We start from the raw sequence: 17,763 nt of genomic DNA on the forward strand, positions 1-17,763 counted from the left end.
AACTGTAAAAAAGACAAGCTGCGATTCAAAAAATTTAAACTAAAAATTAGCTGCGAACGTTCGTAGTGCTTTAGTATTTGTCATTTAATAAATGAGAAGTTAGAGTCACGAACAGTCAATATTTACAATACTGATAAATATATACAGTAAGAATATTGTTTTGTAATAGATTTTTTTCTATTTATTTTATTTAAAGTCGCTTTTTAACTGCCGGGGTCATTAGCGACTATAAACTGCAAGTGGGGCATTAAGACACGTCGCTAGCAAAACTTAGTTAACATGGGAGTTAACGGGTTTTCTCGGTTACCGATGATTTTCTAGCTAAGTCGATAATGAATAGTGTTAATTCGGTTAGTCTTTTCATTGAATAGGGAAGTTTCAGAGTATATTTTACGGTTAGGGAGAGTTGTACTGGGTAAAGATATTGGAGGAATCAATTCAAGGATAGCTTTGTTTTACGAAAGACAAATTTTAGGTAGAGAAATGCTATGAAGTCTGTGCATTGGAGGTTCTGGAATGACTTGTCATAATAGGAGTGTACGCTGGGGCTTTTGGGGCTAAATTTCAAAGAACTATTTTTACGGCTAACGCTGGGATTCGAACCCACGCCTGGAGACTCACCGAGTTCAGGCGTAAGTCTACTTACTTCTCGGCTATGGTAACTGGTTTATTTTCTAATGTTCTTTGAATGATAAATTTTAACATATATAGTTGGTAATAATTTACTTTTTTTTCCCATGAAAATTCAATTATTGTTTTCACTGGGATTTGAACCTGAGCCCTTCTGCGTATCAGTCGAAGCTCGTACCACTCGGCCAACTCACGTACTTAATATTCTGAGTTTTTAGAAAGCTATGTATTTATCACAGAAATCTTATTAATCTTAACTTAAGGAATGCGTAAATAATTTTATCTATAAGTCACACGTTAACTTGCAAAATTTTTGAAAATACTATGTAAGACACATAGTTTTTTTTTTTTAAATCCTGCGCGAGACTTGTAACTCAAATCTTTTCTCAGCCATATAAAGTGACCAGTCTTGCTCAAGATTTTTATATTGGAAGGTATAATCTTAATATAACTCAGTGAAAATTTATGTAAACAAAAATTTATTTTTCCATAAAATTTTATTCAAGAAATCTTGCTTTCAATACGGACAGTCAAGTAAATTTTTTTAAACTGTGTAAACATTACATAACAATATATAATCATTTTTACCCCAAATTTCACCAAACAATCTGTTCAATCCAACCAATGTAATGTGAGACTCTAGTGTAAACTCCTGGTATATTTTTAACAGCACATAATTTACCAAAACTAGTAATACCGACAATGTCAAATAGACAACTTCCTCTATCGTGATAAAATTGTATCGGACTACCAGAATCACCTGTACATGTATCACTCTTCCAATCATTAAATAAATCTCCTGCACACAACATATTTGGTGTTATACCATTCGGCGTTACTGCAGTAAAATTGTATGCAAATGAGCAGTTTAGATTATCAATAACATGTAGTTTTGCTTTCATCAGTTCGTTTCTTGGATTGTAATCATCTAAAATCCGCAAATTGTTAATCAAAATTTCTTTACTAATTTATTGTCAGATAAACGATTATTTTTAACGGCATATAAATTTACCATTTTGGTCAGAACCCCATCCAGTGGCCCAAACAACAGCAGGCGTTGTTTCAAACTTATTATATAAACAAGCTGGTTGAATATTACTTTTAAATGTTACCTGTCGCTCAAGTTTTAATAGGGCAATGTCATGATAAAGTTGTGGTGATTTAAATTTTGAATGTTTTATAATATAAATTATTTTTATTATCACACCTGAATTTTCCATTAAATGAATACTTCCCAATTTAACTACTGCAGGTTTCCCTCTATGAAAAAAATATTATACATATTTATATAATGTTTCGAGTAATAATTTAAATATTTATAACTTTACAAAGTATTTGCAATAAGCGCCCGAGTCAAAATATTAAACTTACATTTAACTTACGTTAACTTATAGAACTTACATTAAACTTACATAAGTTTAATGAACTTACATCTAGCTTAAATAACTTATTGGGCTTGATTATAACTTGAATCGTCTTAAATAAAAATACTGACTTAATTATAACTTATCTAGAATAAAATTAACCCAAAGTGAACTTGAATGTACTCTCGTCGAAATTTGAATCGTAAGTGGAAGTATTGGACGTTAAAATCGTCATCTAGATATTCAATGTTAAGAAAGATGGACAAAAACAATTCTATTTGGATTTCCTGTGAGAGATTTTAGTGGGTTGAATGATAAAAACACTCCCGTTTTTTGCATTATCTGGCTTACAGACTTGAACTTTGGCACAAATATTCCCAACTATCTAACGAATCACCCACCATCGGTATTTTCAAAAAAAATACCGATCACTTTGGGTTAAGTTTATTCCAGATAAGTTATAATCAAGCCTAATAAGCTATTTAAGTTAGACGTAAGTTCATTAAGCTTATGTAAGTTTTATAAGTTAACGTAATTAAATGTAAGTTTAATAATTCGACTTGGGCGTACACGTAACAATATAAGTTTATTGAACAAGTCGATCGACAATTATTGCATGTTTGCACGGAACTTTGAAATTTCTAAACTATTAACAAAAACAAGCATAATAAGGTAAGGGACCCAGTTCCTGATCAGGTAACTGCTTTCAAAAATCATATAATTGGGCGAATATACTTTTAATCCGCCAATACATACTTGCCAACCAATTTTGGTCGAAATCTAATATATGTATAATATTAGATTTTTGCTTGATAAATATAGAGGCAGCCCCCCCCCCCCTCCCCTGTTTAGAAAAGCTCATAGAATCCAATACATTCTTCTAAATTCTCATCGAGATTTTATAAGAATGATTGACTTCAATGAGAAGTGCTATAGTTAAGTATAGTTGTCTGCAAAAGAATGGACTTTTCTCCCACCATTTTCTACAATTAATCCATTACTGTGCATGCGCGTTAGTGTGAAGTCATCAACTTAACCATAGCCAAGTATTTTGGGAGAAATGATCATTCTTTTGCAGACTTAACTATATAAGCCTTATACATACAACTATAAGAATCTATCGGAATTTTTAAGCAGGGCCACTTCTATATAAATTCCAATCGCAATCGTTCGAGTAATAAATGAAATATTCATAACTTTACAATACTTGCGATAAGCGTACACGTAACAATGAGTTTATTGACCAAGTCGATAAGGTTTTAATCGCTTGTTATTAGATTAAAAAAAATACAATAGGCTTCAAAATATTTACATTCGATTATGAGTGCAGTGCGCAGAAGTAAGAACCCATTGATCTGATATTAATGAACCAGCACAAAGATATTTTATTGAGTCATTACTTAGTCTATGAATCCATCCGATTGCTGCCATATGTGGAAACTCATTTGCCTCAACAATTTGTCCGTGAGAAATTAGAAACATTGGACAATTTATACATTGTTTCGAGGTTATGTTCAAACTTTGTATCATTGTTTTGTATTCTTCACACTCTAATTACCGCCGATTAAAATACAAAAAAAAACTATTAAATATTATTGTTAATGAATAATTACGAATTTTTGAAAAAGTTATATTTTACATACTTATTTCAGATATTCTTTTATTATATTTTTTTTTTATTATCAAATCTCCTTGTATCGTATAATCACTTAAATAATCTTCATTATCATTTAAACTTAATGATTTATTTATATTTATATTAGTATCTACTTTACACACAAGCTCAGTACTAAATAAAACCAACGGAAATAAAATAGTTATTTTTATTTTCATTATATTTATTCAGTTTACTAAAGATTAATCCATTTAATAATTCGTTACTTATTGGTCTCTTTAGAAATATCACGTGTAATTAAATTATCACTAAACATTTTTAAAAATAAAAAATTACAATGTCTGTAATATTGAAATTTCCAAAATTTTCATTTTTACTTGAGGTCAATCAGAGGTTGGTAGACCTCAAGGTAATTACATATTTTTTGGATATTTATCGAGTTATCGTTTGTTTAATTTACATATCCAACAGAAACAATCGTTTTTTCTTTGTAATATTTCGCTGACCATTAATGAAAATCCAGATATTCAGTTGTGTAATTTGTTGCAGCAATACAGTTATTATATAGCAGTCGACAAATTTTATAATGCTGGCATTATAATTTTTTAAAACATATATATTCGTCATATACAATAAATAGCTTCGGTAAAATTAATTATTACTGCGGAATTTCATTAACTCGGAACTTCCCCTCAATCATGACCCCCACTACGAGCTATGCTGTCTCTTACCCGATGTTATACATTTGTATGTCTGTATATATTTATATGTGCATTATTCATGTAGATGTAAGAGCGCATGCGTGTAATTTACTTTTTGAAAGAGAAGGGGCATTCGATAAGTCGGAATTTCCGTTCCTCTGTAGACTAACTGTCCAAGTTAATGGAATTTAACTGTATTTTAAAAATTTTTGAACAAAATACAATTACGGCTTATGGTAAATAGTTTGTAGTTTATAAATCTTCATTTCAATTTCCTGTACGATTATTATCAAAGTCAACCCGTACGAAAAATTATATATATCGGTAAAATAGTATATATGTAGCTTATGTCTTTAATGTTGTCGTATATATTTTGCCGGCATATATTCCTACACAGAAAAAAAGGATTTCTTGGCGCAAAAAATTTTTTCTTGTTCTAAGAAAATTTTTACTTGAACCAAGAAATTTTTTTTATTATAAAGTGAAAACAAAACTTTTCTTGGGGTAAGATAAAATTTTCTTGGAACAAGAAAAAAATTTTTTAGGCGAGAATAAAATTCTTGAGCCAAGAAAAATTTTTGTCTTCAATTCATAATACAAAATATTTCTTGCACCAAAAAATTCTTTTTTTCTGTGTATAAATCACTTTTGCTTTGAACACTTATACCTCAGCCTCTCACATTAAAGAGAAGAAATTACTCAACGTGCTTTGAGGTTACATTACTAAAAATTTTTATTGAAGACCGTGGACCTTCTGAGTCGAAAAAAAATTCATAAATAACTTTTTACCTCCAATTTTTTTATGGCCACTCGATAGCTTGGCTGCCTAATTTCAAAACACAGTAAGTGACAAATTTTTCAAATTCGATTTTTTAGTATTTTTAGTTCCAGCGGAGTCTTGTGAACATGATTTAGTTCATATTTAAAAAATTTTATTTTTGTCAATTACTGTATTTTGAATTTGGGCAGCCGAGCTATCAGTAATAAAAATATTTGACCTCAGGACGATAATTTCTCGCTAAATTGCAGCATTTTGAATATCACCCAAAAACATGATTTTTTTAGTATCCTCTAATTTTTGTGACCAATATAGTATGCAACCTCAAGTAGTGGACTACCAAAAGTCATTACATTAAATTCAAAAAAATTACAAAATAGTCTTTTGATTTTCTAGCAAAGATTCGTCACTTGAACTACTCCTACTGCTATCACTGATACTGTTATTTGCCTCTGCGTTGTTCAATTTGCTAGTATGAACTTTGGCATACATTATTTCAAAAACATGCTGTAACCGTTGAGCCATCGAAACGAGTCCATGTTTACGGCAGTTGTACCTATAGCAGTTGGTAAAGATGAGTCGTACGTCTTCAGCGAATTCCCGAGTATTTGCGTAGGTACCACTATCTAGTTTCTGTTTTATAGTAAACAGATCCATCGGCTTCTTGATTTTATTTGAATAATCATTGAAGCCCCAATGCTCAGGATTTAGAGGCTTATAAAAGGGCCATGCGTACTCTGAATATCGTTTGCGATATAGTTTTTTAAGAATTTTCCTGCAACGCATGAGACCTGCTGAGAGCTCTACCTTTGGTTTGCTGGTTTGTGAGTGCTCTGTCTGAATACCGGACTCTTCTGCTAGGGTTTTGACGTTGACGGCATTACTGGAATCAGCCTCTTTCTTCACACACGTTTCGACGTCTGTTGATCTTCTTGGAGACTCTGAAACTGAGAATCTATCCTGATCAATTCCCAAATTTCCGCTGTGACGGTTCACTTCAATTTCCTTTTTCGGCATCCGTGTTATCTTCTGTTGGAAACTTTTTTCAAGCGTCTGAGCCATCAGCACAATATCCTGATCCGGATTATTATAAAAATAACAGTTTTTAAACATGAGATTAAAATCTTCAATGCATTCATCTGCTGACCGATAGTATTTATTTGCAAGACGTTTCTTAATCGTGCCCAGATCCATTGGGTTAGTGATCACTTTGTAATAATCCGGCAATCGGAGCTCATTTGTATTGACAGGTTTCTTGAATGGTTTAGCATACGAATGATTCCACAGTGGCTCTAGCACTTGTTTTTTCAAAAACTGAAGCTGATTAGTCACTCGTCCAGGGTTACTTGGTCTTGGTAATACAGGTGGTTGAACCTCGCCATTTATTGGTTCTAGATGAGGTTCTTCACGTGGTAACGAAGCTTCTTCAACTTCGCTAGTCGCATGATTTTGTGAATCGGGAACTATTGGCTCCATGATAGCTTTTATTGTGCACTGACTTTAACAAATCACTAGATTTTTTGTAGAATATGATGAATTGTATGATAAAATGAATTGTATGCTATTTTATCGTAGTGTCAATTAGTTTAATTTCAAAAATTGTAAAATTATTCGTAAGTATGAGTTTCAGACCACAGCTATTTTGTTGCAAAAGATAAATTAAGATGCCAAATTTTGCATATCTCGAAAGCGAAGAGAAAAACTTTTATTTTAATTGCAATAAGACCACGTCGCCTGAAGAATTTTATTTTTAAGACTAACTTATGAACAAGCATGAAAATGGACTTCGAATTTTCTAAGATCTAAAATTAATAAAAATTGAGCAAAAGTAATTGGCTAGAATTAGAATAGAAGGAGAAAAGAGGGGCTAAGGGCTAATACGAATCTGTTAATGAGTGTGCGAATGACGTAGAAGCCGAAGAGAGAGGGAATGGGACCGTAAAACCAAAGCTACCTCTGAGATCATAAATGACACTTTAAGTAAAATAATTAAACAATAGGATAAGAGAATAAGACTCAAATAAATACGAATAAGTCTTTCAGTAATAAATTAATAATACTTACTGAGGTATAAATAGTAACTATATATAAATTTAAATGCAGTATTATTGTAAGGAAATATGAGAAAAACTACAGAGTCTCAGTTCTAAACATAAGAACTGAAATCAGACTGATCATGATTTGATCAGACATGAAAAATGACCATGCCTGACCAGGCCTGGAACATATTTTTATATTATAAAAACATGTTCATATTATATATAAATTTATTTTAACATTGAAATTCCGGATCGAAGCAGATGCGATATAACATAAAATCTACAATGACATTGACATAATAGAGAAAAAAAAATTTCTCAAATGTAATTTTTTTAGACGGATTTTATTTGATGAGAAAAAAAAATTTTGATAATTTCATCCAAATATAAATATCTTACATAAATATTTCAAGATCTAGTTGTTTAATTCTTATTGACCGTAAATAGTTAAATTTTTTCAAGAATGAAAGTACCAAAATTTTAATGTTTATTTTATGCATCAATTTAACATGGGCAATATGTAGGTCAATGTATAATTTCTTTTCTGAAAATCAATTGGCTGCAATAGCAACATAATGCGCAGTTTTTAGAAAGAGTGAGATCATGAACGCGAAATAGCATAAATAGTTTGAAATAAAAGCTGATACATGTAACGCATCGATTGACAAAAGGACACGTATCCTTTCCCATTCCCACTATATTTCGTTATTTAATATATTTTTATTTGTTTATTTATTTATTCTGTCGTTAGTTACAGCTAAAAAGTCAAAGAGAATAGACGCACGTATTCCGCAGATCATTTCGCGATTAAATATTTAACTTTATTATCAAAAGTATTTTAATAATGATGATGTTTCTAAAGTTTATTTTTTTATGTTTACTATTTGTGAATTTCGTCGACTGCGATGACAACGAGGAGTCTCCAGAATCAACGAATTTGTCAGATTTTCACAATGATACGGTAACTAATTTATTGTTAATTATAATTTAAGTAGAAGAAGTTTGGGCTGAGTGAAACATCATTTTTATGAGAAACAAAATTTTTTTTTTCTAAATGGTTAGTTACAGTAGGTCGGTAAGGGTCGGACAAGTTGATCAATCCAATCGATGCTTGCAATTTAAAATTTTCAATAACAAAGAAAATATTTTTTTTTCAAGTGTTTGTTTCACTAGAGAATTTGAAAAACTTGACTAAGGGAAAATGAACCCGGTCGTTGGAAAAACATTTTTATTTTTTCAAATTAAATGTAATCACTGATTATAAGAAATAAAATTGCTTACGCTATAAAAAAAAAAAAGTAACTCATTTGGATTAAAATCTAAATAAAACTATAAGAATATTTGATTGTTAAATAATTTTTTGATTATAGAAATTAATGGCTCGTTTGGTACTTATACTAAAAGTACTGAGAGCGTTCCTTTAAGTTAACATAAAACAATTTATATACCCCACCGTTAAATAAAGATCCAGCTCTCAGTAGTCTAACTATATAGATTTACTAGTTACGTGATTGATAACGAATATATTGCATAATTGATTATTGCATTTTTAAACAGAAACAACTACTTGAGCTGTGCTTTCCTGATGAATTGAACCCTGCGGTTATAACTGTTAACTTGATTGACATTATGTTCGAAATTTCAATAAACGAAGTGGTCAACGCGTCCATTGTAACGATCGATGATGATTTCGAGTCAACTGTGATGAAATGGCACTATCCAAATCATCCCTCGTACATTATATCAGCAGAGTCTGATAGAAAACTAAAAGCTCTTCTTCACGAAATAAAATCGTCGATTATTTGGAACGTCGAGTCATTGGTTTTCGTTGTTGGTGAAAATTGTGGAAAGGCAATGAAAGTACTGAGAATGGTGTGGGATATTGAAGCCCTTGGATCGTTTTACGTCTGTCGAGATCAAGTCAACAAAAGTACGCTGGTGTATACATTTAACCCCTACACTGATAGAGCACCGGAGCCCTGGAGTAAAGTTAAGAAGAAAACGAGTGATAATCGATGGACATTGTATAGGCAGACATTTAAAAACGGTAGGGTACTGCATTTAATTTGTGATTATATTTTTCTTAAATGTTAAATTTTTGTTACAGATTCGGAATCGTGTCTAAGTTACCATTTTGACAAAACCAGAATTCTTGACGGCTTTCCAGTAAAAGGTTATGCACGTCATACATTAAGTGATGTTTCATTAAATGAATTAATACCTAAAGCACTCGATGGGCAATCCGGAAACCCGTATTTTGTTTTTGAAAAGATATTTTCAATGATGAATGTCACACCGGTGATGCACTATTATATGTTTCATGATGTTCCACATTCTACCAGAACTAAAAAATTATTTAATAATGACAAGTACGATGTATGGTTGAAATTACAACCACTCGATCTACTTTATTACGAATATCTCGATGTTATTCCGCTATACTCAGAAGAAGGCTACATGATAGTAACAAACTCGCGTTCTATTCCAATCCTTGACCAAATTGTCGACAGTATGTTTAGTGACCAAACTCTGATACTCTCTATTATTATTCTGAGTAGTATTTTTATACTTATTTTAGTCAATAATAAGTTCAATTTTATCGAAACCGTTTTCGATATCTTTTCGTTGGTATTGAATATGGGGATGACGACATCCATAGAACGTTTATTTATGCGTATTACTTTTCTATCGGCATCTTTATTTATGTTGATGTTCAATCCGGCATTAGAGGGACAACTAATGGCTTTGCTTGCAAAACCGAGTTATCGTAGGGTTGAAAATTTAAATGATTTACATTCACATAAATATAAAGTTTTCTTCGCCGAAAGTATCCGCGATTATATAGCCGACACACAAATATGGTCAAGTGATGCTGAAAAGGAATACTTGCATGAGTACTATATAAATGGTCATTTTGATTGCTACTATTACATTATGAGAGATTATACAGGTCCGGGACAACCACTAAGTTTGATATTTGATACACTTCCGTTCATCGCTCTAATCCCGATGAATGATTCGATTCCAGTAAATGTTTCTCATCTGATTAATGATTCCCGCCCAATAAATATATCAAGTCCGTTAAAGAGCGCATCCTTGGAACTTGAATCAGTTTCGAAAAATACTTTAGCGGCTTGTATATTTGCTTATAAGGATCGTGGGGCTGCATTAAGCGACAATTTATACATATCAAACGACTTATTATTCAAAACGTACAATGTGTTTATGAGTCGTAAACGTTGGAGTTTGAAAAACAAAATTGATAAAGCAGCAATGAATATTTTTGAAACCGGCCACATTCATTACGCCGAACGATTTGAACGTTATAAAGAATTAAAAAGAAAAAAGAAATTAGCTGCTAGAATCGAATCATATAAAAGTGGATTCGATCAATTAGAGTTTGAAGATTTTCGAATAGTTTATCTCTTTGGTACATTGAGCTTAATGTGGACAGTCACTGTTTTTATTTTTGAAATATTGTTCAAAAAAATGACGGAATCATATGACAAGCGTTTACAAAAATTAGAAATGAAACGAATTAAAGTACGGCGAAAATTAGGATTTATCAATAAACAAACTGCTTTTGCTGAAACACGGGTTTAATTATTCCTATTGTTGTAATATTGCGTGACTTTGATGACTGTTCATTCATTGATTTTACTCAGTGTCATTTAAGTAATCGACGGATATTTAAAATACTTATCAAAGACGCGTTAGAAAGGACAAGGTACCTCGCATAAATGAATCAAAGTTTTGAGTTTTAATCTGACATTTTGAATCAAAGTTTTATAAAGAATCGGTGAATCGATTTTCTAAGGATTCGATTTGCAGAACATCCGATATTACCAAATTACAAACCGTAAAAATTTGCTTTCGTACAAAATTATTTAGTTTTTGATCATGAAATTAAATAACAAACCATTCTTGGTTTTTATTTCATGAATTTATGAAGTAATGTGTTGCATTTTATGCCCTTGCTGTCCTTCACCTGAGTAATTAAATATTGCGTGTTGTGTTGTTTGACTTATGTATCTATTAATTGATATTGTGTGTTGTTAAAATGATTGACTTTTTAATAAGGTATAAAAAATTCAAAAATTTTTAATCACCCGTTGGCACAAAATTAAAAAATTTTAATGTTTTTGATGGAATAAATAAAATGTAATTTTTATGAAAACTTTTCCTTGTCGTGTGATTTCCATAATAACCATATAAATATATTTAGTTATTTACATATTAAGGTGACTATAAAATAAATTTTTTTTTCCACTTTTTATTTTAATTATTGTAAGAGAAATGTAAAATCTACTGAAAAAATAAAACAAACAAATAATATATAATTATTTTTATTAACAACAAAAATAATTAAAAATAAAATAATATACACTCGTCACTATTTTCTACAGAAATAATCAATTCAAAACAAGTATATTTTTGCCCCTCAGCTCCTTAACAATATCCGTCCATAATTGTTCAATAACATTACGTTTTACGTTGCAACGGTCTCGTATTTTTTTAATTATTTCTTCAGCCCTGTCATAGAATCCCTTCAATCCATGTTTCTTAGCCAAGTCAAGTGCAGCCTGTGCACGACTTACCAATTTTTCCCGTTGCAAAACCTTGTGATTTATTTTCCCATTAACAATCAGAGAATTGTCTATTTTTTTACCATCATTTACTTTTTTCGATGTATTCTTTGTTTTATTTTTACTCAATTTTTTTTCACTCGTTTTATCATCACTGCCATCATTTTTACCACTTTCTTTATTATTTTCATCAACGTCACGAACCTTTATAGGTTTATTAAAAATCAGAATATTCTGTAACCTTTTTTCGTTTAATTTCCCGGTTTTTTTTTCATTCTTCGTTACCATTTGTTTTAATCCAAGTTTTTCTTTTATTGAATCAATCTCTAAATTTTTTAATTTATTAACTTCTCTTACTCTTTCTAAGATACATTTTTTAGCGTCAGCGACATAAGCCGACAAATGGCCAGTAAATAATTCAAAATTGAACCAACAACAGTTGAGGTAAATCCACTGCGGTAATGAAGTGTTCACTTCATCATCACTAGATCCTTTTGTCGATAATAAATTTAATAATTTTTCAAAATCTCTTATTATATTTTCCGACATTGGTATCAAACAAAAATTATATAATGACGATAATAATTTAATAAGACAACGACGTTCACTAACTGGATTTTTTTTCAATTTACCACTTACAGATTTTATTTTATCTGGATTTTTATGCAGTTTTTCTGGCGAACTTTTGTAGTCGTAATCTATTATTCCTTTTAATGATGAATTTGTTACAAAGCCATACAATTTATCGATAAATATGTTCAACATTTTTTCTTTTTTAACTGGCAAAGAATCAACAGCTGACATTTTATCCCGATCTACTGGACGTCTTGACAGCCACTGAATTATCAATTTTTTAAATTCAAATGTTGACATTTCTGTTGGTGTTTTTATTTTTATCTCAACATTTTTACTGTCAATCCGTTTTATTATCAGATCAATTAAATATGGCGATGACCGAGGAAAATGTTTTGACACAAATTCTGGCCGTAGTGATGATGAATTATCGATAAATTGGTAACTTATATTTGGTATTTCATGAGGTAAAATTATTTCGCTCGGCCAATCAGCGGATTCCAATTCTCTGCTAGCTGGTATATTTGTGTAGTGATATAAAATTATATTACTATCAAATGTCGATGATGATGATGATGGTGATGGTTGAGTAGCTGGTGGTTCAGAAATAACCAACTGATTGTCGGAATCAGCTGATGGCTCTGGCGCGCGATTTTCTACCGTAAGTTCAGTGACTGATGTTGAGGTTCTGGGTCTTGGAGGGTAACCAGGACCTTCAGTGTAACTCGTAACAAAATAAGGAGATGGAAAATGTTGAGACCAACGGTAACGAGGACAAGTAGAACTGTCGTGACCGCGACGTGTGCAATTGCAGCAGCTTAATTTGCTAGAGGGTTTCAAAATTTTGTTTGGTTCCACGGGTATATTTATGGTGTCGGGTGTCGTTGTTTGGTGATAACGCCGCCATAGGTCCGGACAGTTTGTTTTCAGGTGACCTTTACTTTTGCACAGAGTGCAGTTTAATCTACAACAGTACTCACAAGTTTTACGAAATGATGAATATTTTTTTCCGCACTGAAAATAAATAAAATATATTTTTATAATTGGGTACTTAAATATGATGGATAATAAAAATATACTTACAGTAAGACACATTCTTTGAGGACACCGTGACCCAAGGTGTCCATTTTCACCGCACATGTGACAAGTCAGGACTTTACGTTTTTCAGAACACTCCTCTCGCTTGTGTCCGTACTTTTGACAGGACGAACACTTGAGTCTCTTCGCACTCCCACTTTGGTACATAATATCGGCATCAAGTATCGCCCAGCGATTTGGATTTCCTTAAATAAAATAAATTAATAAATAAATATATTGTCAAAAATTTTATAGATTTTCAAGGATAATTGTGCGGAAATTCAATGAAATTTATGTACCTGAAGATTGGATCGTTTTGAAAAACGCGCAATGGAAATGAAAAAAAATTATGTAATTTTACTGCTTAAAGATGATTGGGGGTAATTGGGGCGGGGGTGGGCTGTAATTTTTGGCTGACATACTAGCACTTATACGAAATATTTCCGAAATCTGGATCCGGTAGATTTTTTACTATTCATTTTTGTTCCGCAAAAAAAGTTCCAATTTTCAAGTACACAATTAATCAAAATATTGAGTTGGATTTTATAATTTAAAATTTTTAAAATTCACTAGGGACAAGATTTTTGCCTTAATTTTGAAATGTTTGATATTACGGCGAAAATATTGGTTTTATCAGAAAAGTTTTTCAACAAAATTTGTAGGAAATTCAATTTTATAAAAAAAATCTCTCTTATGACTTTTTTAAATGACCAATATTTTCATCGTAATTTCAAAATTAAGATTCATAATGAATGATTCAAATTTTTGTTAATTACGAAAATCTTAATTTTGAAATTACGGCTTTTTTATTAGTCCTAAGAAAAAATTATAAGAGACATTTTATTTGTAAAATTCAATTTTGAACAACTTTTATTTGAAAAATTTTTTGGTACGATCAATATTTTCACCGTAATTCTTAAGATTCGTAATGAATTAATTTATAATTGCTAATAATTTCCTTTGAATTTCTAAAAAAATTATAAAACCTAAAAATTAAATTCCCACATACTTGACATTTGGCTCTGAATATCCCTGACGTCGTTCATAAATTCACTGTCTCGATAGTCGGTGTAAAAAGCCAGCAGCTGTTTGGGCATCGGCTGAGCCAGATACTCCTCAAAAGAAACCTCACTTGTCTTTTCATTCCTGGGCAACTTGATAGGCTTCAAAAATTCATCTCTATTTTTACCCCCGGCCTCTCGCGCCCTCTTCCTGCTTCCCGACGATGGGCTTTGATTCTTATCGCCTTTACCCCCAGACTTGGGAGACCTTTTATCAGATCCATCATTAGTTTCACCTCCGCTTATATTGAGCCTCATTGAAGTGTTCAACTCATCAGTAGTCTCAGTATTTATTTCCTCCTCGATCGTTCTCCAGTTCATTGCTTCACTTTCAGTCATACTGTCATCGCTTATCAAATCTACTGATGACTCCCGTCCTATTTTTTTTAATTCTTCCATAGTTGAAACACTTTTCTGTACCTGGGAACAGTTCAATATTACATTGGTTTCAATCCAATTTTCTTCATCTTCTTCCTCTTCGTCATCATCATTATCTTCGACAGTCTTATCACCGTCATGTTGTTTTTCATTATTTGTCTCACTGCAATTTTCTCTTGATGAATTTGAATTATTCGAGCACGCAACGAATGAATCAGTAGTCAAAGATTCTTCTTTGTCATTTTTATCATCATGATCATCACCAGCATCAACATCAACGTCATTGTCATCATCATCGCTGTCATCATCCGAAGATTCTGATGAATCATTCAAATTTATCAATAGAGGCGGTGGTTTTGGCGGCACCGGTACTTCAAATATCGACTCATCAGATTCAGTGTCTGATGATTCCTCAGATTCTGATGATTTAGATTTTTCAGCTTGACGTTTTTCAGCAGAGGCACATTTTACATTATACTTTGAGTTGTCATCATCATTAATTTTATCAGTTTCTACATTTTCTGATGCTGTCGCTGTCAGATCCTGAGCATCATCAGCAAAATTACTCGTACTCTGATCATTGTCTTTATCCAGATCATCATTTTTATTGGCAGTGTTGTCATTCCCCTCAGAATTGTCATAATTTTTACTTGAGTTGTTGTCAGTTTTCTCTGGATTCTTATCATTTATGACCGGGTCATTAGTTTTATCAGTACTGGCATCAACGCTGCAACTGGTCTCAGTTTCAGCGGTCGGTTTATCAGGAACCGGGTCCTGAATGTCAATTATTTCAATAGAATCATTCAGATCATTGTCTTTTGATAAATCACCCGTTTGTTTATTGACCTCTGGATTTCTAGCGGCTCTAGTACGATCATTATTATTATTTACTCTTTTAAACGGAGGCGGTTTATTTGTTTTTTTAGTCTTATCACGTTTTAGTATTATACGAGATCTAGATTTTAAATTTTTCAATTCTAATTGTCTATTGGAATTTTTAACTTTACTTGATAATTTTATAAAATCTTGCTGATTAAATCCTGAATTTTGATGCATAGGATTTGGTAAAAAATTACGATCGAATCGATAATTTGAATTTGGGATATAATCCAATGGTGGCAGTGATCTAGGGCCGTAATCAAATGGTGGCATAGATCTGGGATCATGATCATATGGTGGCAGTGATCTGGGATCATAATTATATGAAGGAAATGATCTAGGATCGTAATCAAATGGTGGCACTGATCTGGGATCATGATCATATGGTGGCAGTGATCTGGGATCATAATTATATGAAGGAAATGATCTAGGATCGTAATCAAATGGTGGCACTGATCTATGGCCATGATCATACGGTGGTAATGATCTAGGACCACGATCGTATGATGGTACTGATCTAGGACCATCATATGGCATCAGTGGTCTAGGTTCGCGTTCAAAAAATGGAAGCATTGACCTGGAACCACGAGCGTCAACATGGAACGTAGGATTCACTGGATCTCTATCAGGAAACTGATGACTTGGTCTTAGATCATCGTAATAATTCCCGCCAGCCATTGGAGGTTCCCATCTAAATCTTCCTGTTGGCTTGAACCCATCAATCAAAGCCCGATGTCTTTTAGGAAACATTCCTGTCTTTTTAGCATAAGATTTTATTGCCTCGGAATTCAAACCTGTATTAATGTTACTGCCATCAATATTTAAATTATTTCTTACCAATGACGTTGATGGTGATGACGGCTCTGGATTATTTGTATCTGGATAAGTGTCATTTGAATAATAAATTCCAGCGTAAAGTCAGGCTTCAACTTCTGGGTCATAATTATCGTGAGCATCCATTTTTTGAGGTTATTATTATTTTTAAAATTTTATTTCAACACAAATTATTTAACGTTTCAGATATGAAGAGGCATGGACAGGTATGATTATTTTTTCCCAGGTACCTGTGAGTTATTGTGGTCAATTTGAACAAGAGTAATTTTAAAAGACAATGATTACAACTTTCAGGAAAGTTTCTGCAGATCAAGTCTTTCGGTTAACTTGTCTTCAGCTTATGGTTTAAATTGACACCAACTTGTAGTTCATCTTGTAGTCAATTCTTGGAACAGCAAAATCTGACGTAAAGCTAACCGTTAACCGTAAGAACTCGAGAGCAAGTGTTGCTATCAGGGCATCTTTCGAATCGATTGTCAACTTTTCCTTCATCAATATCTTAAGTCGATATAGAAGTTCACTTTTCTCACCGACGGTAAGCAAGCCACAACCCACTGATAAAATTGGGATTCCCAAAAGTTTACAGCAACTGGTCAACTTTCTGGGAAAATTTGTGACAAAAGTTGCCTTCAATTTTCTCAGAAAGTTGGCGACAGGTCGCGGTGATAAATTGTGGCCAACTTTCTAAGAATTGACAAAAAATTTCTGACCAAAAAGTTGCTATCAGCTGATAGCCAGGGTTTCTATCCAAAAGCTGGTACTCATTATTTTGCGACCAACTTGACGACAAGCTGTCAACAACTTTTGGCTACAAGTTACCACCACTTTCTGAGAAAGTTGACGTCAGTATGGAGCCGCAACCGGAATGCAGGTTTCTTGAGAAAAAGCGAGACAATTTACCGTCAACTCATTGAATTTCCAACTTTTGCCACCAACTTTCTCAGAAAGTGTTTATCAACTTTGGAAGTATCAACTTTTGCGGGCAACTTGGTGTCTAGATGCGGCTGTAAGTTTCACGCCAGAGTTTCTTGCCAACTTGGCTATCAGCCCTGATATCCAGAGTTTCTGATCAGAAAGTTAGTGTACATGAGTTGCGACCAACTTGACGATAAGTTGTCGACAACTTTCAGCTCGTGTAACTGTTGACTACAAGTTGGCCCCAAGTTGCTCAGAAACTTGGCGACAATCTACTGCCGCAATCTGTCGCAAAGTTTCTGAGCAACTTGTAGACAACTTGTAGTCAACAGT

General features: G+C 32.5%; 4 protein-coding genes across 4 annotated transcripts; 1 reads left to right on the forward strand and 3 right to left on the reverse strand.

Annotated features, from left to right (window-relative positions):
* Nucleotides 1-1,105: 1,105 nt before the first annotated feature.
* LOC130674653 (serine protease snake-like) lies at nucleotides 1,106-3,925 on the reverse strand. Its single transcript, XM_057480054.1, has 5 exons — nucleotides 3,876-3,925; nucleotides 3,638-3,783; nucleotides 3,307-3,544; nucleotides 1,643-1,890; nucleotides 1,106-1,558 (listed from the first exon to the last, which is right to left on the reverse strand). Exons 1-5 carry the CDS (start codon nucleotides 3,923-3,925, stop codon nucleotides 1,227-1,229), a joined length of 1,014 nt encoding a protein of 337 aa, XP_057336037.1. The 3' UTR covers nucleotides 1,106-1,226.
* Nucleotides 3,926-5,452: 1,527 nt separating this feature from the next.
* Nucleotides 5,453-6,864, reverse strand: LOC130674645 (bromodomain-containing protein 2-like). Its single transcript, XM_057480042.1, has one exon. It carries the CDS (start codon nucleotides 6,562-6,564, stop codon nucleotides 5,458-5,460), a length of 1,107 nt encoding a protein of 368 aa, XP_057336025.1. The 5' UTR covers nucleotides 6,565-6,864; the 3' UTR covers nucleotides 5,453-5,457.
* A 793-nt stretch (nucleotides 6,865-7,657) lies between these two features.
* Nucleotides 7,658-11,240, forward strand: LOC130668595 (uncharacterized). Its single transcript, XM_057470958.1, has 3 exons — nucleotides 7,658-8,088; nucleotides 8,685-9,174; nucleotides 9,235-11,240. The coding sequence occupies exons 1-3, from the start codon at nucleotides 7,972-7,974 to the stop codon at nucleotides 10,728-10,730; spliced, it is 2,103 nt and encodes a 700-aa protein (XP_057326941.1). The 5' UTR covers nucleotides 7,658-7,971; the 3' UTR covers nucleotides 10,731-11,240.
* A 217-nt stretch (nucleotides 11,241-11,457) lies between these two features.
* LOC130672570 (uncharacterized) lies at nucleotides 11,458-16,939 on the reverse strand. The gene is made up of 3 exons (XM_057477213.1): nucleotides 14,373-16,939; nucleotides 13,370-13,569; nucleotides 11,458-13,300 (listed from the first exon to the last, which is right to left on the reverse strand). Exons 1-3 carry the CDS (start codon nucleotides 16,429-16,431, stop codon nucleotides 11,540-11,542), a joined length of 4,020 nt encoding a protein of 1,339 aa, XP_057333196.1. The 5' UTR covers nucleotides 16,432-16,939; the 3' UTR covers nucleotides 11,458-11,539.
* Between the last annotated feature and the right edge of the window lie 824 nt (nucleotides 16,940-17,763).

The sequence above is a fragment of the Microplitis mediator genome, chromosome 1, assembly GCF_029852145.1.
Source record: "Microplitis mediator isolate UGA2020A chromosome 1, iyMicMedi2.1, whole genome shotgun sequence".
NCBI lineage: Eukaryota > Metazoa > Arthropoda > Insecta > Hymenoptera > Braconidae > Microplitis > Microplitis mediator.